Source organism: Archocentrus centrarchus, chromosome 16 (assembly GCF_007364275.1).
Source record: "Archocentrus centrarchus isolate MPI-CPG fArcCen1 chromosome 16, fArcCen1, whole genome shotgun sequence".
Classification (NCBI taxonomy): Eukaryota; Metazoa; Chordata; class Actinopteri; order Cichliformes; family Cichlidae; genus Archocentrus; species Archocentrus centrarchus.
In genome coordinates this window covers 2,153,564-2,177,404 of record NC_044361.1, presented here as the reverse complement: position 1 = coordinate 2,177,404, position 23,841 = coordinate 2,153,564, and the positions used below count along the sequence as shown (strand labels likewise).

The 23,841-nt window shown below is 42.3% G+C and overlaps 1 protein-coding gene and 1 pseudogene across 1 annotated transcript in view; both read left to right on the top strand.

Annotated features, from left to right (window-relative positions):
• The window catches only part of rftn1b (raftlin, lipid raft linker 1b), a 158,474-nt gene that overhangs the window by 47,545 nt on the left and 87,088 nt on the right, over nt 1-23,841 (top strand). The window contains 1 exon segment of the mRNA XM_030748961.1: nt 10,416-10,593. Coding sequence (XP_030604821.1) covers nt 10,416-10,593 — 178 coding nt within the window.
• Nucleotides 19,548-21,517, top strand: LOC115793826 (propionyl-CoA carboxylase alpha chain, mitochondrial pseudogene; annotated as a pseudogene).

Sequence of the window (23,841 nt, the reverse complement as noted above, 5' to 3'; positions counted from 1 at the left end):
GCTTCAGAGTGGACAGTAGTGACACTGTGATCCGTGACCAAAGAAGAATGTGGGACAGGGACGTAAAGTGGGGACCAGCGACCCCCCCCGCGACCCCTACAATTGATGCCATTTTTTTCAGAGAGAAATATCTGACTGTTGAGCTGCAGAGTCACAAATATCGTCCGTCTCTGTCTCTGTGGTTCTGAGAAAGTAGATTATTGCAGCTGCAATAAAAATGAAGCTAAAACAAAACGCAAAGGGCTGAAAAACCAAAACAATTAGCAGAAAATGCTAAATTATCTCTGAGCAACCATCAGTCAGTGTTTACTGTTGCTATGAACATATTCATTATAGGCACATTACATGAAGCGATGCACAGATGCACCTCCAAATTATATTTACTTACAGGTGTTGACTAAATCTACCTGTTTCCCACCTGTGTTAAAGGCTACTAAGTCATGTTGTGTTCATACCAGGAATACATACTGCTGTCCCCACAGCAGCAGCATTTTCATGGACTTCTCTTCATGTGACACTAAATAAAAACACTCTGTCCTCTGCAATTCTATCCACCAGTATGAACACATCAGCCACTAATTGAGCCGTTAGTATTAGCAGAAACAAACAGTTCTCTAATCATGATGATATGAGTCAATATCACCAAATGAGAGATGTGGCAGATAGGAGCAGCAGAATCAAAAATCAGTTGCAGTGGGTGGATAAAATATGCTGGGTTATTTTCTCCCCCATGCAAATGGGGTTGAACCATTTCTCCCAGAGGCGGTGCGTGACGTGTGTGTGTGTGTGCGCAGAGCCTCGGCACTCCAATCTTTCAGCTTATTAATTTCATATTTACTCATTTATTTTTAAATGTGGTGAGTGATGGAAATGTGGCAGGCTGCAGCTCAGAGGTGCTTACATGGCAGATGGGTTTATGAGGGGAAGTGAGCCAGTGTCAGAGGCAGGATTCAATTCAGAGTTGACAGATTTGTTTTTTCTTTTTATTATTCACAGAAAGTCACATTTATCCACGGAAAGTAGAATAAGGATGCATGTACTGTGCTGTGCTCGGGACTCAATACAGAAGTAACACTTGTTCAGTTTAGGATTTCAGTGCCCTGCTCAAGAGCACACTGACAAGATCTTGGAGGAAGCAAAAAGTGTTTCTAATTTTGCACAAGCTAACGAGGTCTTACCTCGTTTGACTTCATGTTTCCTGGATAAACCAAGAACAGAATACAACAGAGTTTAAATACCTTTTGTGCACAAGAGAGGCGAAGAAGAGAGTGGAGTGGGTGGAGATGAGTGTCGGGGGTGATCTGTGACAGAAGGACAGCAGCAAGAGTGAAAGGGAAGGTTTACAAGATGGTAGTGAGACCTGCTGTGATGCATGGTTTGGAGACGGTGGCACTGACAAAAAGACAGGAGGCAGAGCTGGAGGTGGCAGAGCTGAAGATGCTCAGATTTTTATTGGGAGTGACCAGAATGGACAAGATTAGAAATGAGTAGATCAGAGGAACAGCGCCAACTGAGGAGTTTGGAGACAAAGTTAAAGGCTGAGATGTTTTGGACATGGAGAGTATATCCTTAAAGTTAGTTAGAGCACTGAGTATGGAGCTGCCAGGCAGGAGGAAAAGAAGAAGCCCACAGAGGAGCTTCATTGATGTAGTGAAGGAGGACATGCAGAGAGCTGGTGTGACGGAAGAGGATGCTGGGATAGGGTGAGGTGGAGGCAGATGATCTGCTGTGGCGATCACTAAAGGGAGCAGCCAAAAGAGGAAGAAGCAGATGGTCCGGGGTAACCAAGGAGCTTCCAAGTATTCAACCAAAGAGTGTTAGAGACAATCCTCGTTCTCAAAGAGACCTGTTGAACTGAAGGTACCTGTTTAATTTGGAAAAATGATAAATGAAGTTCTTCTAGTTCCAACTTGAGGCTGCCTCAAAAAGTGAATCAGCCCACATAGACTGGGTTTGGTCTCTGTAGCTATTTTCCCATTTGGATACTGTTGAGGCCTACAGTTTGCTTCAACTGGCATAGGTTACTGTAGCTGATAGCTGTTCGCTAGGCCTCGCCTCTGCGAGCTGGACCATCAATTTGGCTTTACGGCTTCCTGTGAGGTCCAGACTGTTTTGGTCAGTGAACGTCACATATTTTACTTTCATGGTGTGCTACTTAGCACTAATTAGCAGGTGTCTGTGCTGTTAAGTTTCAACCATGCAGGTCATGCAGCCTGCTAGCTAAGCTCACTAGCATCAGCTGATGTGTTAGCGGCGGACCCTCTGGCCTAAAAACGATAACTTCTCTAAAAAATCCAACATGCTAACGTTGTGGCTTCAAAATGTGTAATCCAGAAACCTTGATGCAGTACATGCGGTACATATATCTGACATACAGTCTGTGGCCATATTGGGCTGCATTCATGGTGAGTAGAAAGTAGAATTTCTTCTTAGATGTACTGATGTCAGAAACTGATCCAATTAAAAGGCTTTTAGATCCATAAATACTTGGTTTTAGGTAGTTTATAATGTGAATACTGTCCTTTGCTGTTTGAGTCACAACTTTTATTAGAAATGGTAAAAATAAATAAATAAATCTGTCTCTGTTTCCAGAGTTGTAAAATCTGGTCTTGTGTGCGATGTGCTTTCAGACTCGTGGCTCTGTCTCTAATCCCGGATTGCATTTTCCAACAAGCCGTCCAACTACACCATTATATTGGCCATTCATGCTTATCATAGGCTTTCCTAAAATTATACAGGAGTGTTTCCACTGCAACAGTAAAAAATCCGCCTGAGGTGGTAGGTGGGGTAGTTTGACTCATGTGTGAAACCGTTTTAATTTTTAGCTTTCACTGTTTGGTGAGGGTTGGACACTAAAACTGGCTAATTAGGATTAGGGAACGATGATGGTCGGGGCTAAAATACACCTTTTTACGATGTTAAATACATGTTAGAAAGCTCCTTTTTTCTAGGGCACCACTGTGGTGCACTTCACCAAGTGTTAAGGTGATGGCTCCAGTGCATTAACAGGCTCAAGAGGTGGAACAGGTTGTCTGCTTATGGAAAGGTTGATGGTTTGATTCCACCAGCTCTTCCAGTCAGCATGTCAAAGGGAGGCAAGATACTGAAACCCAACTTGCCTCAGATGGTAATGTATCGAGAGGTGAGCAAGACTAGAAAAATGCAGTATAAATACCCGTCCCAGTAGGTGATATTCAGGGGAAGGACACTTTAATCTTTTCTTGCCTTAGCCTCTTGCATTGCATTGATGCAAGCGAATATTTAGTCTGAATGCACAATGAATGTCGCTGAGACAATTTTAAAAAGCGCTGCCATCCAAACGCCCAAACTACCTTAAGTAGATGCTAAGCAGGTCTATGATGCATACTAAAAGGCACTTAAATGCATCTCAGTAAGTGGGATGCAGAGGTTGCTACTTCCAGGTTATTGACACTGTGATAATAGCACTCAAATAATCAAATTGAAATTTGCATATGCATTAAATTTTATAAGATGTAAGAGACAGCGGCCCCGGCATGCCTGCATCTCGTGGTCATGAGGTGTTGTTGTATGTTGTGATGATCTCGGCAAACATCGCGGCTCGTGCTGCTTAGCTCTCCTTCAGAGCCCTTTCCTGTTAGTCACCCAGGCTGGGAGGCTTTTTTTTTTCTTCAGCCACATGGGCTCAACTGTTTTATGGGTCTGACTGGATTTGCAGGACAGGAAAACACGGGCAGATGCGATCAGATTGGTTGGTGTAAATATGAGTCTTTTAAGCCGTATTTGGGTTTTTTCCAGATATGAGGCACATGAAATGGGGGCTTCTGCTAATTCCAAGTGATGAGTCAGTTAAATATGTGTGGCCATGTGTAGAAGGTCAGCATCAGAGGAACACTGGAAGTGGAGCGGGTGTTTATTATTTACTCTGTTCCTCAGCTGAACTCGCTCATTTATGCATATTCAAACTGTTTACATCTCCACCCTGCGCACACACACACACACACACACACACACACACACACATTTCCCTACAGTATATCATGGTCAAATTTTTCCTTCCTTATTACTTGTGTTAATTGCATTTTCTTTATAATTGATGTTCTTTTGCATCCTGAGCCTTCAGTACGTTACATATTATTGCTCACTCAGGACCTCTTTCTCATCTTAATTTGAATGCCTATAGGATCATTTTTTGATATGCATGGTGCTGCACCATGAGAATAAATGGCAAGCAATAAGCAGTAAGTTTTAAGAGGTCAGAGAAGTGATGGCATTATAATCACATGCCGCCCAACCAGAAGGCAGATGTTTCAGTTCTGTCTGGGGCTATTTTTATATGTCCGATTTACTTTGGTTTTTGATGACTCTTCTTCTGTCACTCTTTTCTTGGTTTTAGGCAACAAAACTGTTTGATTGGGTTTAACAAAAATATCGTATTTGTGGTTAAAATGTAACCATTCATAATGTTAAGAAAACTTCTCCCATTGCTACAAACCTCTCTGAAGGTCTCCCGTCTCAGCAGTCTCATCCTCTCTGTCACAGACATTTAGGGACAACCCTGTGCATTAAATCTGACACCTAAGGGTCCTCATCAAGTATCATGAGATGGTGAGCTGGGAGTGTGAACAGGTTACATTTCATTTTTATATTTTTGCATTGAAATTATCAAATTGCTCAGAATCAATCGGACTTTGAGGATGGACTCATATTTTACTTTAGCCAATAGAAAAGAAAATCTCTATAAGCTTCATTAAGTGGCTTTTTTAAAGCTTTCCATCTAATGCTGTAATCTAGCAGTTATGAAAATCATGTGATATATTAATACACTGTGTATAAAATATGGACCTGGGCCCCATGACATCACCCACTTATTTCTGGACTTCACATTTTGAAGCCTCAGCATTAACAAGTTGGTCACCTTTTGTTGGTTTTATGCCAGTGAGCAGTATTCATGGTATTAACCAGCAGACCACTAAAATCCTAATGGGAGAGTTATAAAAATAGAAATAAAGCTTCTACCTCATGAACTTTTTAAAATGTTACTGTAAACATGTTTGTTTACAGTTCCCCTACAGGAAGTGGAACTTCTGTGGGGACTCCATGTATGAGCCCGGGAGGTTGCCTCATGGATATGTTGGAAAACTCCAACTTCAATTAACTTCAGTTAGAATGCTTAATAAGTCAGAATTACAGCATGACTCAGTTTTGCCCTGTAATGATCAGACGTAACACTGTAACACTTTGATACGAACACGTCGTCATACTCATACAGCACTAAGTTATTCTTAACCATGATCTGTCACACGCAGCAAAGGCTGAGTAAAAGATTATGCATCTTCCTGTTATCCAGAGGACACAGCCATCATTCCACATCCATACATCCATACATCCATGCATGCATCCACCCCTTTCCTCCGTCTCCTCCTCTGTATTTAATGGCAGTCTCTGTCTGACGGCTTTGTGCTTACACAATTTTCCAGAAAACCAATTTGTTGGTTGTCACCCAGAAGCTCTTTTTTTCTCATTATTTGTCACAAAGCGATTTGTTCCTGTGAGTTTAGGGCTCTTCTCTGTTGATATGTGCAAGAATTTTCTTCCAGGGTAAACAAAAAGATGGAGTGAAGTAATTGGCTGCCAGTTTGCCATGTAAGGTTTACCAGATTTGCTGTCTGATCAGCCACAGACTCCTTCAAAAAGCCCTGAATATTTGCGCTACAAAAACAGCACTGGCACTTGCATAGAGCAGTTATGAGGCAGCTAATTTACTCTCATCTGCGCAAACAAAGCAATTTTCCTTGGCTAACATGATTTTAGGGAAGAGTCTTCCGCACAACAGCAAGAGATTCAGAGAAACTCAGCACTTGGCATCATATCGCTCTGGGGACAGCATAAATAAAATTTGGTCTGATAAATAAATGTAGAGTCTCTGTATTTAAAGGCCTCTGGTTGAGATTATTAGCTGCTCACACAGTGATTAAAGCCAACTTAAGAAGTTGCCAGCGGCTGTGTTCACACTGCCTAATTGAAACCATTCCTTATTTATTCTTCTCAAATAAGGGTATCAGAGAGCAAGCAAAGTTGGTTTCATTTTCCACATATCCAGCACCTCATGAGCCCACGTGCACACGCGGTAACATCCCTCTGGGGAAAGGACAGGCTGTTCATGTTGCACCAAAATGAAAAGGGAAGGAATAAAGAAGCAAAAATCACAGATCACAGAAGGATTAATTCCATTTCTGAAGGCAGTCAGCGGCGGAGGAGAGCAGGCAGAGAGGAGGAGGAGGAGGGGAAAAATACGTTTCACCCATTTGCAATGGCGGCCTATTTCTTTGTGTTAATTCCTGCACGCCTTTTAACTTCTAAAGCTCCTGCATTGTGGCGCAGTAGGACAGAGTGTGATTGAGAAATTTGGAGGAGTATTTTTAGCCAAAGCATTCAGTTTCCCTGGAGGAGCAGCATGTGATTTTTTTTTCCTCCCCTTCTTCTTCATCTTCTACTTTAATGGTTTCACAATGAATCTCTGGATTTGTACCCGGAAGCAAGAGTTGCGGTTCGGGCTGAATCGGCTCTGTATCTACATCACAGGAGCTGCCTTCTGATTGGCAGTAGCTTCTGTTGCAGACCTGATGATGTAGTGTAGCAAGCTTACAGCACAGCACAACACATCATTGTACAAGTGCATGCAGTGTCACAGGCGTGAGCTTCAGGGGAAATTATCTGCAATATGTAAAGGGAGGGTGTGGGGTAGTAATGGATTACATCTAATTGGGATTACATTATAAAACTATAATGAGCCCAGAATACATTTGAGTGTATAATTAGATTATATCAACACAAACTAGACTACATTTAGCTTAATAATTATGAAACTTTCATAATAATCATATTAATGCTTTTCATGCTGATAACTCATGAAAAGCAACAGTACTGGTGTTGCTGAGGTATTTTGGGGTTGGTAGGGTTCTTGCTGATTAAGCGTGCGCTACATTGTGTCGGCACTGAAGATGTTTTAGGATTTTTAAACAGAAAACAAATATGCAGAATTCAGTTTCAAGGCTGCCTCAAATTTTATGGCATAAAGACCAAAATATTCCAGATTCAAAAATATTTAGATTATAGATCATATTTAATGTAAAGCAGACAATTAATGTAACTTATTTCCAGTAATTTGACAAAACCTTGGAGACAGAACCGAAGCAAAGGGACTAAAATAACTGACAGAATCACAGCTGTAATTTATTGGCTGAAAATACAGAAATCAGATTAAACGTCAGCTTAAGTCGGTGCAGTTCTTTATGTTGCTCAGTAACATGTAAAATATCCAAAAAGGAGCGAAACTGTGAGCTTGGCTCAGTCCCTCACTAACGTATTAAAAGCAGCAGATCCAAATGTTGCTCTGTAAGCCAGGAAGTCACCAAATGTGATCATTTGTCCTGAGCAGAACTGCTTTGCAAGCATTCGCAGAACAACGCTGACGGCGTGCGACGGGGTCGGCGTCACGAGTTTAAATGTGGGATAACCCGAATCTGGCTCCTGATGTCCTTCTGTTGAACTGTGAGGATAACAGAAGAAGAAAAATTCCACTCATCTTCAGCGTACAGAGTTCAATTCCCAATAAGAGGCTGGAATGTGGAGTATTGAACAATATTGGACAATTTCTCTCATGGAGAACGCAGTAGGGAGTAGTTCACTCTGAGGTGAACGCTGCATAGTTTAGAGCGTGCAGGAGGAACTACGTGACAGCCACTCACTGCAAGTAGGGAGCGTTTATGCTCACACACACACACACACACACACACACACACTTCTGTCTAATAATGTCTACAAAAAAGTTTACGGCTGCATGAAAACAACTATAATGTTGAAGTATTGTAGAGTTTGGGGGTTTCAGACCAGGCCAGTGTAAATAATAATGTAAGAAAAATAAAAGGGTTTTAAAGACTAATAAACAGGCCGAATAATGTGGCCTTTGACCCCTTTGGAGTCCTGGTTTATCACTTTATCTCCTCCTTCTTCGCCTCCTCTGACAACGTCTTTTGTTGGGAAAGTCTCCAGTTTCTCCGGTTGTTCCACCATCTGCCATTTCAGCTACACGGGGAAGCTACCTATAGCTACCAGGGAAAACAAAAGCGCTATCCTTTTCCTGTTTTGGTTGTGTAGTCAAGCCTTCATTTTCCTGAGAGATTTCGCACACGGTGGCAGACAGAGCTGCATAATGAAAGCAACGCTTGCAGGGAGCTGGGCTAAATGCTGATGAAGCCATTATTTCATAACCACTACACTGTGCAATTAAAGCTTAGTGGATAAGTTAAGCAAAAATCACGTTGATTAGTTCTTTAAAGATGATTCATCCTTTTCATGGACTGTACTGGGGTCATTTGAAAGACTTGTTAGCATTGCTGACTCCACCTGAGACCACACACACACACACACACACACACACACACACACACACACACACACACACACACACTCACAGCTGCAGTCAGGTGAACCCACACTCGCCCTCGCTCTGACCTCCCACTGAACTTGAGCAGATTGACTTCTCCCATAGATCTGGACCTCTCGTTCTGTATAGTTTCATTGACTCTAATTAGCCGTAGTGCCATTTCCCACGTCTCGTGACAGCTTGTAAAGACAACCAGACCTCCCCACCCTCCCGTCTCTCGTTCTGCATCCAGCTCTTTGTCTTGGCTCTCTCCCACTCACCCCAGCTGTTTGGCCTGCAGTAAATGTTGCCACATACGACATACTGCCGGGATCCGAGCCATCATTCGTCCGGGCCCGAGCCCCATCTCGATGGCCGCCATTACGACTTTCTTGCTTTGTTGTCACCCCCCTCCTGTGGTTCTTCTTTCCAGCTCTTCCTCTTCTTCATCCTGATTTTAAGCTTTGCTTTCTAATCTAATTACTTTCATTCCTGAACCTAAACCACTCTTCCTCTCCGCTCTCATTACCATACATCCAGATTGGTGATGTTGCCTGACAGAAGCTGTGTGTGGCTTGTTGTATCACAGCTGGTTGCTCCTTGAATGAGACCACTGACAGCTGCTGTCTGCTGCAAGTTTTCGTCCCTTGAGTGTGTGTCTGGGGTGCTTGCCGGAAGAAAATAATGCTGAGATGGAGCTTTTAGCGGCAGCACTGTGCTTAACTTTCTTTTTTCAGCGGCTCAGTGATTGCTGCTCATTAATGTCAGGGCTCCATCCTCTCTTCTTGGACAGTTAAGTTGGGCTGAGAGCGACTCAGTGTCAGAATAGAGAGAGCTGCTGTGATACAGAGCCACAGCAATCAGCTCTGACTGGATTTTGATCAACTCACAGATTGAGGGGATGGAGCAAAAAAGTGAACTGCCAAAACAAAATGGAAACTCTTCAGATACCGACTGAGTCTTAAGTCAGTGTCTGAACTCAATATCTGTTGTGCTGTTGGGTACAATTATGAATGGATGTGTAATTTGAGGTCTAACTGAACTAGAAACAATGATGAAGAAAAAAAAAGGGGGAACCAAAGCGGCTAACTGCCGTGACAAAGGATGGTCACTGTGAATCCCACGGGACTGCACATATTTGCATATGTCTTGGCGCTCTACTCACTGAGCTGCACAAAGTCTACAATAATGTAACATGTGCTACAAGTGCACATGTCATAGGTGATGTCGCAGTGAAGAAAATGAAGACACAGGCAGAACAGCTACGGCTGAAACATGCTGGCATACGTATACATTTGTATGCTGGGATCCAGTCGTGGAAAAATGAACAGGTGTGCAACGGTGAGTCAGTGATGGGCGAGAGCGATGAAAGGAAGAGCAGGTGATTCATAAAATCTGTCTGAGGACATGAATAGAAAGGTAAAGAATGGAAAAATGGAAAGGTTGCTATAGGGAACGACTAAGAGGATATATGGGAGGAAAGGAACCATAATTACATCTGTCACTGTGACTGAATGTCAAACAGTTGCTACTAAAGCTTAAAGTAATTATTTCAAGGTTTTATGTTTACGGGTAAAAACGAATTAATACCTCAGACGTGTTACGATCAGCTGACGAGGGTCAGGGAGGGAAATCTGATCTTAAAACTGTGCGCTTCACATGACTCCAAATTACATTTTACATAATGTGGAAGTGAGCGCTAGAATGATTTATAAACAAATAAGTACATTTAATTCACATCATACAAGAAAAAATTCTGTAAACTCAACATTGCTCCTTTTTTCCCTGAGAAAAATCCGCTCCTGCGACGGCAGCGTTGCTTCGGAAGAGCGGGAATTTGCTCAGGACTGAATTATGAACACAGGCGGTGCACACCACCATGGCTGACCGGAAAACTGAAATAGCTCTGGTTGCTTCATGAGAACTTTTCTACAGCTTTCTCACATTAACACTGTTCCACATGCAACGACGTTTGTCTCACACATCCTTTCCCCTCTTTTTCCCTCAGGTGGGACCTCCACTCTGCGTCTGTCATCGGTGCGAGAGCTGCCAGGTCAGCTGCAGGAGCTCTACCAGCAGGGTTTCATTCTGGCTGCTGTCCACCCGTTCATCCACCCCTGCGGTCCAGAGTCCAACAGCCCACAGTACCAGCTCTACAGGGCCATCCTGGTCCGATTAAATGACGGGTAAGAGAGTCATTTAAAGTTGTCTGGGCTCAGAAATGTGTTACATAGAAGAGAGTTAAAATATTATTTCCTGCTCAGACTTTAGTCATTATGAAGTTTAGAAAAAACTTAGTTTATCTTCGTGTAAGTAAATGTACCCAAATGTAGGTGCACTCTCAGTCAAGTGTTTCTCTTAAAATTGCAAATAGAGATGTAGGGAAAATATGTGCATTTAAAAAGTATATATACTGCAGTTTGCTACTTTAAGACGATACTTTAGTTTTAGTTTTTCTGCAGTAATTTTTTTAAAAAAATGAAACCTCTTAAAGCAATGTGATTTTTTTTTCTGCCTCACCATTAAGCAGAGAGGCAAAAGGTTGTGACAACTGGAAGGAAAGGGTCCTTATTAAAAGAATTTTACCAAACAAAGACTGGGGTCTGCCCCCGAGGCAATCATCTTCCATGGGCCTCAGACTTCTTAGCTACACTTGTGGGAATAAGACCTTTGTTTGCGCAAAATGATGAAGCCATTATAGTCACTTAAGAAAGCATGTTAAGATTACTAATGCACCTTAATTGGTGCCATTATGCAGAAAAACACTTAGTGGGAATCAGGTTTTGCTTCATCTTCTGCAAAAATGGTAGCATGGCTGGTTGGTGGCAGACATCAGGGTCTAAATAATGGTTATGTTTACTGCTACTGTGTTATACTTCTGAATTAAGTTTTTTTTAATTTGTAATGCATAATAGTAAAAAGATTTCCACCATTACGATCTAAAAAAATATTGTGGAGGCTCATATCAGCTGCACGACCCTCCAGTGTTGCTTTATCGACACCGCAGCTTCACAACATCTGTTTGCTGCTCAGCAACCTGTCATGTGGGCCTTTTCAGTGCTGCAGCCAAAACCGGCTGCATGGCCCAAAGTCACCACCGCCCCTACATCTGCCCTCCAGCCCTGTACCCAAGCCCCCTGTTTTTTTTTTTTCCTGGGAACCGTGGGGGTGGCTGCACACTTCAGCTGGGGCAGGACGCCAGAGAGCTGTTCCAGTGGTGGTTGAAGGGCATGGAGAGGCAGTGAGTGACAGCACAGGGTGATGGATACTCTGGTCAGAATTCTTCCTAATATCACTTTCCCTGGATGTAAATAGAAAAATACTGTTTTTTTGACCAGTGTTTGTCTGTGTTTGACGGTCCCGAGAGTCATGAAACGTGATCGGTTTATTCAGAACCAGAAACCGGGAAGTCAGTTCAAATAAAAACATGACAATCAAAAAGATTGAAGCTATGAGAAGAATCTTTTTTTTTTTTTTGGCAGAAATGACATGCAGACAGGCAAAGTCCACAAGCTGAAGCCCCAGTGGCTGATGTGTCTGGCTCTGAATCCCAGCTAAGAATTCAGGCCTGTTTACTAAAACACTGTCCACTGGCTGCAGGGCATGGATGTGTGTGTGCATGGATGTGTGTGTGCATGGATGTGTGTGTGCATGGATGTGTGCGTGCATGGATGTGTGTGTGCATGGATGTGTGCGTGCATGGATGTGTGTCAGTGTGCATGGGTTGAGCGACAGCACTTGAACCTTTCACCTTTTTGCTATCTTTACATTTGTGCCTTTACTAAAGTGCCTTCATGTAAATGTGTGTGCGTGACACTCGGGATGAAGCTGACTCTCTGATGTACCGGAGCAGAATCAGATTCCTCACAGCTTAAAGGAAGAGTACACCCCAAAATCTAATTTATCTACTTTACCTCCATCCTGCACTGCTATTTATCTGGATTATTTTGGTATGAGTTAGCCAGGTTATCATAGTGTGTGCCTTTCCCCTTGAATGGAATAGAGCTACACTCACTGGACACTTGTTTTTTTTTTGTTTTTTTTTTCAGTACAGCTTGCCTTCAGAATTGTCTTAATTATTTGTGGCATAGATTAAACAAAGTGCTGGAAACATTTCTGTGGAGGTTTGAGACTTATGACATGGAGCTATCCTGATCTATCAGAAGATGGATACACTGTGGTCATGAAGGGATGGACAAGGTCAGCAACAGTGCTCAGCTGTATCATTTAAACAATGCTCAGCTGGTACTAAGAGGTCCAAAGTGTGCCAAAATAATACAGCTGACAGGAGCGTCACCCGGTGTGGTCTTCTGCTGCTGTAGCCAGCCTGCTTCAAGGTTTGATGTGTTGAGTATTCAGAGATGCTCTTCTGCATATCTTGTAATTAGTGGTTATTTGAGTTACTGTTGCCTGACCATTCTCTTCAGACTTCTAGCATCAAAAAGGCATTTTCACCCAGAGAACTGCTGCTCATTTTCACCAACAACCATATCACGTTCAGTTTGAACTTAAACTTGACTGTATATACATGCTTAAATGCACTGAGTTGCTGCCATGTGATTGGGTCATTGGATATTTGCATTAAGGAGCAGTTGAACTGTGTAGTAAATGGCACACATTTAAAAAAAACTCAGCAAAATTGTTTCTTTCCAGAAATTATGACCCTGTTACATAAAAAAAAAAAAAAACCTTAATGTGAGCATTTATATGTCAGAATTCTTTTCTTTTTACCAAATTACACCCACCGATGTATTAATGTAATAATCAATAAGGATGTTTACCTGTGACAGGAGGCTTATGCTAGTGAAAGCAGTACAAGATGTTAGCTAGCTGCATGCAGTACACCCTGGACAGGTGACCAGGCAACCATTCATGCTCACATCCAAACCTACAGGCAGGTAACCTAACATGCATGTCTTTGGACTATGGCAAGAAACTGGAGGACCCAGAGAACCCGTGCAGGCACAGAGAGAACATGGAAATGCAACACAGAAATGTTCCAGCCTGGACTTGAACACAGGGACTTCTGGCTGTGAGGCAACAGTGTTAACCAACAGTGCCACCCACAGCAGTGAATCAGAGAAATGAATAAATAATTATTTAAAAAAATTATCATCATGCTCAGATTTTCTTTTTTTTTATCATCACTTCCTTGTTGTGTTACTGCAGTTAAATTCTAAATCACTCATAAAGTCCTACACTTCAGCTCAGCCCTGCAGGATGGTGCCACTGAAGAGCCGGTTTCATTGTGTGTCTGCAGTGAGTAACAACTGTGGCTCAGACCTGCATGTCTGACACAGACAGCAGAAAAGAGAGATGGAGTCCTGTGTCACAGCAGAACAATCTGAATGGATAAACAGCACCACATGACAGAGAAAAAAAACTGAACTGTTCCTTTAAACCACGTTCCTAAATACTGACAAACGGTTCCTGTAGTTCTTTAGCTGCTGAGCAAAAATGCAGCACCACAGCTACTAATCTACAGTGACAGTTCAGTCATTTAGCTAACTCCTTCACCCACAGCGACAGTGCAATAACTGCAGAAAACCAATACCCGATATTACAAGCAACCAAGAGTAAGGAGTGTAATAATCAGAGCTGCTGTGCGCCGACTGCAACCACAGCGTGATCGTGTAAGAAAAAACTAAGGGGAGGATTACTGTGAGGGGAGTTTATTGTTCATGTTCATAGAAACAAATATTTAAAAACAGAATCAGGCATGCAAGCAGGAAAGTGACAAAGTTACAATAAAATAAAAGGAAATGAATCTTGGTTTACCCTTATTGAAATTTTAACAGAAAGAGCATAAACAAAAAGTTAAATGATACAGCTAAAAACTAAAGTCATAAATGAGTAAAGCAATGAATTAGTCTGTGCAACCGTATGCTGATGATAATTGAAATTCATTGGTGAGTGAGCAATGCTTAACATGCTTCTTTCTTCCCCTTCATCCCTTTTAGTGTTTGCTGCAGATCTCAGGCTTGTTTTTCTCCCTGCAGCAAAAAAATATCTGCTGATTTTTTCCTGTCGTGCAGTATGAGAAACAGCCTCCACAGTGTGGGACAATTCATCACAGCAAGCATGACAGCTTAATTTGGGTTTGTCAGAGTTTCTGTTTTATCATTATTTACTGTAATTTTGGAGTTGAGCGGTGCAGGTCATTACAATATTCACTGCTTACTGTCAATCACCTGACAGCCACTGGAAGACAGCGACATCTCCGGCAGAAAAAAAGCCTGTTGCTGTACATTCATGCACGTTACCTACACGTCTTCATATCTGATGCACGTTTGTTCAAGAAAACATGACTTTTAGCATTTACTTGTGTTCTGAAATTGTTATTAAGAGGCTTACATTAGGATGTTTGTCAGAGACTGCCAAGCAAACTTGTATATGTTAAATGTGACAGAGTGAAAGAGCCAAATGCTTCAGACATTTGTATTTTTACTCGAGTTAACTGAGACGGCATGTGAGTCAAAGCAGCCGCGCCCATAATATTCTCCAACTTTAAAACAGTTGAAATAAATGGTGACATTACAGGTAGAGATGATGTTTTTTTTTTCTGTTGTAAAATTGGACATTTTAATATGGGAGTCTATGGGGATTTAATTATTTTTGGAACCAATCTCAAGTAGCCGCTCCAGGAACTGCAGAATTTGGCACCTCCATGCTGGCTTCATTTTTCTCCATCATTGTTTGCCGTTTACTAAAAACACAGTGATGACATCTATATTTAGGCTTATACTGAACGCAGCTGCACTGCATATGATGATAAGATCCAGTCTGTGTATTTGTATGAAGGGGTCGACTTCTTATCACATCAGAACTGAGTTATTCACCTTAAATGTGATGACTCAGTGTGAATAAGTGAGCCCTTAAGTGAACTGCCTCTCACTACTGTCTATGCAAAAAATAAAGCTGATTATACTCCTTTAACATATGCCTGGATTATAAGTTTATGAATGCCCCTTTATGATGCTGGGAAATCCAAGAAATCTTCTGGCCCTACGATCAAAAGTTGAATTTTATTTCAATCAAAGTTAACGTGATTGCATTAGCAGATTTATTTATTTATTTATTTTTTGTCAAAAATCATTTTTATTCAAATTAGTTGCGGTCCTGTTTTTCCTCCCGGACATCCGAGCCCCACCTGCAGAGCTCGGTATAGTTGAAATGCACGGCGTTGTATCTTTCCTCCCTTCGGTGTCCATTAGTAATCACCTCCAATGCTGTTGTGTAGAACACTTCACGCTCACTTTTGGCATGCACAGATATTTGTGCACATGGTGGCTGCGCCCCTTCGCTCTGAAAAACTGGACAGCAAAAAATATTGACTCATTGAGGGAAAGGGCAACAGCTGAATAGACTGTATTTTATTTTTTCTTAAAGACATGCTCGCCTTGCTCCTGTTAAAAGGGACACCGTGAGGGGGGAAGGGAGTGAAAGAGAATCACAGCTGGAAACAGAGAAAAAGACAGAAGAAGATATAAAAAAAAAAAGGTGAGAGATTGAGTGAAAAGGGCAGAGAGGTCTACCACCCTTTGATGGCCTCAACTGAATGCAGGGCCCAGGCTTTATCTGCAGTGTCTGTCACTGTGGAGACAGCTGCTCACATCAGCACCAGCCCAAGGGAATCCAAAACTCCACCAGGGGATCAGGGAAGAGAAATCAGCAAAACCAGAAAGGAGAGCATCTCCTGTGCTGTTCCCTTTCCCTGTCAGGCCCAGGGATCAAAAGAAGAAGAAGAAGAAGGTGGGGAGGGGAAGGGGTTGGGGTTGGGGGGGAGTTGAGGGTTACAATGAAAACATGTCAGCAGGCAGCCATTCATCCATCGCTCCAAAATGAACAGCTTTTTGTGACTATACAGAAAACAAAGCGAAAGTCAAAATAGAGGAGCTGACTGGTGTACAGCAGCTATATTTATATTTGACATGCACAGTATGTCTGCAGACACAATCCCAGCTAAGTCTCTACAGTATGAACCTCAGTGTGAAAGGCTTAGTCAACAAGGCGCTTTAAATGGACTGGGTGATGCTGCAGGGATGTAACAAAGTGGTTGTGTACCTCACTGACATGTGGTTAAGGGTAGTAAAACTTTAGAAACCTTGGATTTTAATTTGTCACTGGTGCTGTTCAACCCCATTACATTCTGCAGTGGGAAGAAGAAGTGCATACAGAATGGATTGCACCGTTTGAAAATTTAAAATGTCAACTGTCAAATTTCCCAGTGTTCAATTTGGTCACGATGGGATAGGGCTACAGTTCAGCAGGCAATGTCTGATGGGATATATTCATCATTATTGGGTAATTGCAAAGAGCTTCTGTGTGCTTGTGTGGTGCTCCTAAAAATGTGTCACCCCAATATTTTTTTTTAGTTACTTGGTTATTCAGTAACTGTGTTTAGATAGGCTGTATTTGTTTAACCTTTCACACTAGACATTGTAATGTGTTATTGTTAAGTGCTTTCCTGAGTTTTAAGGGTACAGAGCTATTAAGAACAAAGTGGAACCTTTGTGGTGGGAGTAGTTGCCAGTTGCTCTTTCCGGGTGGACTTCCTGTTTACCTCAGTCGCAAGCTGGACGTGAACGGCAGCAGTCCATAGGGATCATTGCTCTGACCCATTTCTATATTATTTCAGGTCAGTACATGGTTAATTTGCCAAAAAGTAACTCTGTGAAGTCATACTTCATTGTTTACCAGTATGGGTAGCTTCTATATTTGTATGTACTTCTTCTTAAGTTTATATACCGTTCTTCAGTCGCGGTGGTGACTGGCGGGAAAGTCGCCCGCGCCAGAAGTAACGCGAGACCTCATCCTCAGTAAAGTTGTGTGCTGTACTGTTTTGATTGCACGTTGACTAATCCACACTTTGATAATGCAGGGTACTAGCCATAATTTTTGTTCAGCTCGGCGCCATGCTAATGGATGCTAATGCTAATTAGCAAGCTAATGCTAACCGCTAAATGCTGCTCCTGCTTGTTGACGGGGCCTGCGTATGTAACCGGAAAGCACCTCTGAAGCCTAGGCAGTCACTGTTGCCAACTCCTCAGCAAGGAAAGTAGCTATTGGCTGTCCTAAAACTCGCCATTAGTCGCTATATGACATCATCACCTAATTTGCATAATTGGTTATTTGCATGTAGTTGCAATTGAAGCTGTAGGAGAGAGGAATAACATCTTTGGAGAGACAAAAAGTGAAGAAAAACACCCAAAATATGTTTAGAACTACTAGGGCTGGGCGATATAGACCAAAATAATATCTCGATATTTTTTAACAAAATGGTGATATACGAAATATATCTTGATATTTTTTTCTTCCCAAAGGTATAAACAAAAAGGCACTTCTGAGTCAAAGCTACATGTCCCAAATGTCACACAGACACTTTTATAAACAATCAGCTGTAGATGTACATGAGAAATTGCTCAAAAATAAACCAATGGCAAATTTAATTAATAATGCTCCTCAAATTATTTTTTCCTCCATAACAAAAGACTCACAGCCATGCTATTAAAATGTAAACAGAAAAGATACATAAATATATAAAACAGCAAACGTCTGACTGATTCTTTAAAAAGCCAGTCAGCAGACTTCACCAAAGTGCTTCCTCCTGTGTAAGATAACAAAATATGTAAACAGATTGAATGAACAAACTTCCATCCTTCAGTCAGCAGGATCTCAGCCAGCTCAGTAAATCCATACGCTGACGTATCACAACAAAGGGCCCACCCACTCAATGCGGCGTCGTATCCACCAGCTGCATCTCAGGACACGAACCCACTTTGGCTATTAAAGTCACGTGACTCACGGTACATACCAACAGCACCGAACGATTGCTAGTGCTAATGACAGCCCCCGCTAGCAAACTGGTTATAGCGATCCTTTCTAGTGGCTACAGCTGAAGTAAAGACAAAACAGCTGGCATTCTCTGCATAGCAAGCACAACAAATGCGCATGCACACACTCACAGCACAGAGCAATGGGGGTGTGGAAAAATTTGTCAGCGATCCACTCGCACTAAAGTGTTGTTTTTTCCAAATCAAGCGTGCACGACCATAGCGAGATCACGCATGCACATTGTGAATGAAACTGCCCCGTGCTCTGTGGTAAATTGCAAATGTAAAATGATACAAGCACAAGCGGCAATAATAGCAGCAACCTAGCTGGGGCGGGGTGCGCTCCTGTTTGCTAAATGCAGTGTCAGCAGAGTTTGAAAATGAAGCGGTGAAATCCTCAGCCCGGCGCAAGAGCTGTCTCAGCAAGGCGCAACGCCTGGCGATCAACCACTAGCTAGAACACTGTAGTCTACATACAGGGGTTGGACAATGAAACTGAAACACCTGTGATTTTAGTGTGGGAGGTTTCATGGCTAAATTGGACCAGCCCGGTGGCCAATCTTCATTAATTGCACATTGCACCAGTAAGAGCAGTGTGAAGGTTCAATTAGCAGGGTAAGAGCACAGTTTTGCTCAAAATATTGCAATGCACACAACATTATGGGTGACATACCAGAGTTCAAAAGAGGACAAATTGTTGGTGCACGTATTGCTGGCGCATCTGTGACGAAGACAGCAAGTCTTTGTGATGTATCAAGAACCACGGTATCCAGGGTAATGTCAGCATACCACCAAGGATGAACCACATCCAACAGGATTAACTGTGGACGCAAGAGGAAGCTGTCTGAAAGGGATGTTCGGGTCTAAAACCAGGTGTTTCAGTTTCATCGTCCAACCCCTGTAGCTCCCACATGACACATCAAAGCCACAGTGTTCAATAAGTTTCAGTAAGTTGTCTGAAAGTGTGTTTGTTTTAGTTGTTAAATTCAAATATTTTGTGTCTAAGTATATTAAGGTTGTTTTGAGTTAAATACTGAAATGCCAGGAGTATACGGTTAGGGGAGAAACCCTATGGATGATATAGTTGAGTATTGCTTTGTTTCACTCTGACTCGGTGATGGTAATTGGAGAGTTAGCGAGATGAAAGGTGATTTGTACAATTGAAAATGTAATGCAAATACTTAATGGCAATAATGCATTGTACATTGCTGCACATTTGTATTTCATGACAATTAAAGTAGCAATCTGGATGTGAACGGCAGCACTCCATAGTGATCATTGCTCTGACCCATTTCTATATTATTTCAGATTGCATTACTGGCGTGGTGACCTCGCTCCTTGGGGCCCATAACAAATTTTTGTGGACGATCAACATGGCGGCGCACAGTCTCCCGTTACCGCTGAGCAGGTTTCTGTTTGCTGTAAAGTATTCTCCACTCCAGTACAGATGTTTTGCTGTGCAAAGAAAGCCTCAATATTCCACCATATCTAATCCCAGTGAAAAGACTTTTGATAAGATTCTCATCGCAAACAGAGGAGAGATTGCTTGCAGGGTGATCAACACATGTAAGAAGATGGGGATCCAGACTGTAGCTGTTCACAGTGATGTAGACTCCAGTGCTGTTCACGTAAAGATGGCTGATGAGGCAGTCTGTGTTGGCTCCGCCCCCACCAGTAAGAGCTACTTGAACATGGATGCCATCATGGATGCCATCAGAGTGACTGGAGCACAAGCTGTGCATCCTGGTTATGGGTTTCTCTCTGAAAATAAAGAGTTTGCAAGACGACTGGCAGCAGAAGGTGTGACATTCATTGGCCCAGACACCCATGCTATCCAGGCAATGGGGGATAAAATAGAAAGTAAGCTGATTGCAAAGGCTGCTAAGGTCAACACTATCCCAGGATTTGATGAAGTTGTCAAGACTGCAGAGGAGGCTGTGAAGATTGCACAGGAGGTTGGTTACCCTGTGATGATCAAAGCTTCTGCAGGTGGAGGAGGGAAAGGCATGAGGATTGCATGGAATGATGAGGAGACCAGGGAAGGTTTCCGCTTCTCATCGCAGGAGGCAGCATCCAGCTTCGGAGATGACAGGCTGCTCATTGAGAAATACATAGACAACCCCAGACACATAGAGATTCAGGTATTGGCTGATAAACACGGTAACGCTCTGTGGCTCAATGAGAGGGAGTGCTCCATCCAGAGGAGGAACCAGAAGGCTTTCCTGGACCCTGCCACGCGACGGGCGATGGGTGAACAGGCAGTTCAGCTGGCCAGAGCTGTGCACTACTCCTCTGCTGGGACTGTGGAGTTTCTAGTTGATTCTAAGAAGAACTTCTATTTTCTGGAGATGAACACACGGCTACAGGTGGAGCATCCAATCACAGAGTGTATAACAGGCTTGGACCTAGTGGAGCAGATGATCAGGGTTGCCAAGGGTTGCCAGCTGCAGCACACACAGGAAGATATCCCAATAGATGGCTGGGCCATTGAGTGTCTATGCAGAGGATCCTTACAAGTCTTTTGGTCTTCCTTCCATTGGACGGCTGTCTCAATACCAGGAGCCACTCAGCCTTAGCAAAGTCCGTGTGGACAGTGGCATTGAGGAGGGAAGTGAGATCAGCATCTACTATGATCCCATGATCTCTAAGCTGATCACCAATGGGGCAACACGAGCCAAAGCTCTGGCTAGGATGGAGGATGCTCTGGATAACTGTGATCAGAGGTGTGACCCACAACATTCCTCTCTTGCGAGAAATCATCACCCATCCTCGCTTTGTCTCTGGTGACATCAGCACAAACTTTCTCCCAGAGGTTTACCCTGATGGCTTTAAGGGGCATCAGCTCAGGGTGGATGCACACAGGGAGCTGCTGGCAGCAGCAGCAGTGCTCCATGTATCTGCTGAGCTTCGTTCACAAAAGCTCCTCGGTGACCAGAGGGTGGCCTTCACTCCTGAGGAGTATAACCACTGGGAGCTGTGTGTGGAGCTGGGGGAGGAACGCCATGCTGTGGAAATCAGCAAATCAGGAACTGTTTATACTGTGGAGATGGATGGAGCAAAAGTGGAAGTTTGGGGACCACTGAATCTGGCCTCCCCTCTGCTGCCGCTCACCATCAACGGCATTCACAGAATGCTACAGTGCCTTTCTAGAGATGCTTCAGGAATGATTGTAGATTAAGATTAAGATTTAAGATTAAGATAGTGTTTATTTGTCACATGCACAGTTATACACAGTACAATGCACAGTGAAATGTATTTTGTACCTGCAACCATATATACACACACATATAAATAAGAAGAATAAAAATAAAAAAGTAATTCACACTATACACTATACTCTATATACTATACACTATACACACTTTTATAAATTATAATATTTACATTGTGCAATAGGGCTGCACGATATTGGAAATTAGTGCGATATGCGATATGGAGGTCTAGTATTGCGATAACGATATTGTCGCGATATTTTTTCTTTTTACCTAAAAATGCAATATACATGACCAATAATAAAAAAAAAAAAAATCTATAAAATGTATACCAACAACAAATATGCATTTCAAATGTTGCATTTATTTAACATATAAACAAACATGTTCACATGTTTTGTTTTTTTCATGCAAAACAATCACTTTCAAGTAAAAGTTGAACCAAACCTTAACCCACTTAGGGTTTGTACTTTGAAAAATAAAAAATTAAATCTCTAAACTTAAAGTGCCATTGAGAAGTATTTGTGCAAATAGACATTAAAAATGTCAACTTAAAAGTATTCAGGCCTTCACTGAGTGAAAATTACTTCAAACAACAAATAACAGGTTCAAACCTTAACAGTAAAAGTAAACTACTTCAAGTTTTTGGCCAGCAAAACCAGCCTGTTGACATTGACAGGTTTTAAACAAGTGCGTTCACATGTGACAACATTACCCGATACACTAAAAAGTCTCTCTGAAGGTGAGCTACTTGCTGGTATACAGAGGTATTTTCGGGCCAATTTACTCAGCTGGGGGAAGTTCACCTGATGAACTTGCCACCAAGACAGAGGGTTAGCTTCACTGTCAATGGTGGGAGACACGAGGTAGCTGTTGAGTTCCACATCCACTGCATGTGATGATGATGTACTGGTTTTTGGAGCTGGGACACTCTTGAAAAAACTACCCAGGAATTTTTTGGACTGCTTTTGGATGTCTTCAGGTGGATCCACATTGTCATGCTGGCTTTGATCCTTAAAGTTAAAGTTTGAAATTATTAAATTGGAATGTTATTAAATAATGTTTGAACAGATTACTGTGACACACTTTACCTTTGTTTCTTCAGCTTCTGAAATCACTCGGAGCTTGATTTCATGCAACTTGTCATTGCTGATGTAGTCTGCTTTAAACCGAGGATCCATAAGGCAGGCCATATCCAGCAATTCTTGGGTGGATGGATTGTCATATTTAGAGTTCAAATAGTCCAGTATCTTTTTCTTTATGGATTTAGTCAGATCACTGTCTTGTTCTTTTGCAGCGAGAACTGAGGTGTTGAAAATGTGAAGCACAGGTTTCACACATGAAATGCTCACATAGCTTTCACTTGAAAGGGCATCAGTGAAATCCTGTAGCGGCTGCAATGCCTGGTTTATGGATTCCAGAACATCTATGTCCTGCCAAGTTGGAACCAAATGTCTGGACTTCCTATCAGCCGACAGGACATCACTTAGGGCTCTTTGCTGCTCAAGAACTCTCTGAATCATCTGTTGTCTAGACCCCCATCTTGTGGGGCATTCGGTTATCAGCGCATGCTCTGGGAGGTTGTGTTCTCTTTGTGCTTTTGTCAGGGCAGTCTTCTCCTTCCAAGTGTGGGAGAAGTGACCCACCAACCTCTTGCAAAGTCCAACAGCTCTTGTAATGCGATCATCATCTTTGACTGCATTTTCTGAAACAAATGACAGACAAAACAAGAAAAGCTTAATGCATTTTGTATAGACATCAATGCAACATTAATTCCAACTTGCAGTATATAAAAGATAAACATATTCATTTAAATGTTATAGTACATTAGGGCTATATGTCTTGAGAGTAATTTTTTATCTTTAACACTTACCAATTGCCAGATGCAGGTGATGGCCAAAGCACTGCACTCTGAACCAGTTGTTGACCTCAGCAGCCTTCACCACGTTCGCTCCGTTATCTGTTGTGATGGCCACTTGTTTGTGTTCGGGCAAGTTCCAGTTGTTCAAAATATCCCGCAGGGCAGCAGCAATGTTTTCACCAGTGTGTGTCTCGGGGAAGTATGCTACTTCTAGGCAGCGTGTAATGAGCTCAAATTTGCATGTCAAAAAGTGCACGGTAAAACTCATGTAAGGCTCAGTGGTTCGACTGGACCACAAGTCAGTAGTGCTAGCATAAAAATCCATTTCACTGAGCTCTGCCTTGACGGACTTCACACACTCGTCATACATCTCCGGAATAGCTACTTGGGTAAAATAAGTCCGAGATGGCACTTCGTATCTCCGGTCGAACTCTTTTGTCATCTCCAAAAATCCCTCTTTAGACACTGCATTAACAGAGAGCGTGCATTTTGCAATGTATCTTGTTATGGCTGCAGTTAAAGCTTTGT